We start from the raw sequence: 1,439 nt of genomic DNA, 5'->3' as shown, positions 1-1,439 counted from the left end.
TATGCGACAGTGGACTAAATCCTGTGTCAGTTGTCAGAAAACCAAGGTCACTCGCCACACAAAATCATCACTAGAGAAGTTTGAAAAATCTGATGAACGTTTCAGTGTTGTACACATTGACCTAATCGGACCTTTTCCTCCTTCTAATGGCATGACGTATTGTTTAACTTGTATTGACCGTTTCACATCCTGGATGGAAGTCATACCACTTCAAGATATTTCAGCTGAAAAAGTGGCAACAGCCTTCTACCAGCACTGGATTGCAAGATTTGATGTACCATTACAGGTAATCACTGACCAAAGAACACAGTTTAGATCGCAGTTCTTTAATAATTTGGGCATAGTATGTGGAATGAAAATTCAGTACACAATGCCATGTCATCCTCAATGCAATGGTAAAATGAGCGACTACATAGAACTCTGAAGTCTGCAATCAAGGCCCATAACAGTTGTAATTGGACAGAAACTCTGCCTACTGTTCTATTAGTGTTGCGCACTGCAGTGCGAGAAACATCAAACCATTCCATTGCAAAGATGGTATATGGAAAAACTATAAGACTTCCTGGTGAATTTGTTGAAGAGCCCACTACAGAGATTGACCTTGATTCATTTGCATCTAATTTGCTAAAGCAAATGCTTCATCTGAAACCTAGTAGGCCTGCACAAAGCAAAGCAAGATTAGTATTTGTTCCAAAAGATCTGCAAACCTGTTCCCATGTCTTCCTGAGATGTGACGGGGTTAGAAAACCATTAGAACCTACATATGATGGTCCCTTTCCTGTCATTTCAAGACATGAAAAATATTTCACTATTAAAAGGAAGTGCAAACACATAAAAGTGTCAGTGGACAGACTTAAACCAGCTTCTCTTCTGCAAGAAAAATGGGAATCAGAGAAGGAACTTCCAAACTTCTCCAAGGACACTGGACCACAACATCCCACAGAGGAACCATCTCCAAATATCAGACTGTCTAAGTCAGGACGGATTATAAGGTTCCCACTTCGATTCTTAGAGCAGTTGTCTCTATGGAAAATTAATCAAATATCATACCAGACAATGTAAAAAGTTTTTGTAATTATTTTACATCATATCTTTTTTCATTCCAATATGTTTTTTTATTGTTTTATGTTAAGGATGTGCTGATTATTTTTAAGAAAATTCCTTCATCACCATGTATTAATTCGTAACCATGTTACTGGTGGGGGAGTAGAGTAAAGGCAACAGTGATGAATCTAAGTGGAATTTTTATATTTTATGAAGTTGCCAAGACCGTTAATAGTTATAGTTCATTGCTGATAACATGATGTAATATCTTTAAAATTTTATATTTTTTGTTTATTCTGTGGTAGCAAAGATGTGATGATTTTGAGGTGGCTGCTAAGCAGAAGTCAATAAAGAAGTCTTAAGCAGGCAAAGTGGCGTGTGTTCTTGGTGATTTA

At 37.2% G+C, this 1,439-nt stretch overlaps 1 protein-coding gene across 1 annotated transcript; it reads left to right on the top strand.

Moving 5' to 3' along the window:
- Positions 1-534: 534 nt before the first annotated feature.
- On the top strand, positions 535-1,062 carry LOC126427023 (uncharacterized). The gene has a single exon (XM_050089227.1). It carries the CDS (start codon positions 535-537, stop codon positions 1,060-1,062), a length of 528 nt encoding a protein of 175 aa, XP_049945184.1.
- The last annotated feature ends 377 nt before the right edge of the window (positions 1,063-1,439 follow it).

Source organism: Schistocerca serialis, chromosome 1 (genome assembly GCF_023864345.2).
Source record: "Schistocerca serialis cubense isolate TAMUIC-IGC-003099 chromosome 1, iqSchSeri2.2, whole genome shotgun sequence".
Lineage (NCBI taxonomy): Eukaryota > Metazoa > Arthropoda > Insecta > Orthoptera > Acrididae > Schistocerca > Schistocerca serialis.
This window is presented reverse-complemented; position numbering and strand designations above follow the sequence as displayed.

Excerpts from the sequence above, each read along its gene's own strand:
- LOC126427023 (XM_050089227.1), top strand. The coding sequence starts at position 535 with ATGGTATATGGAAAAACTATAAGACTTCCTGGTGAATTTGTTGAAGAG.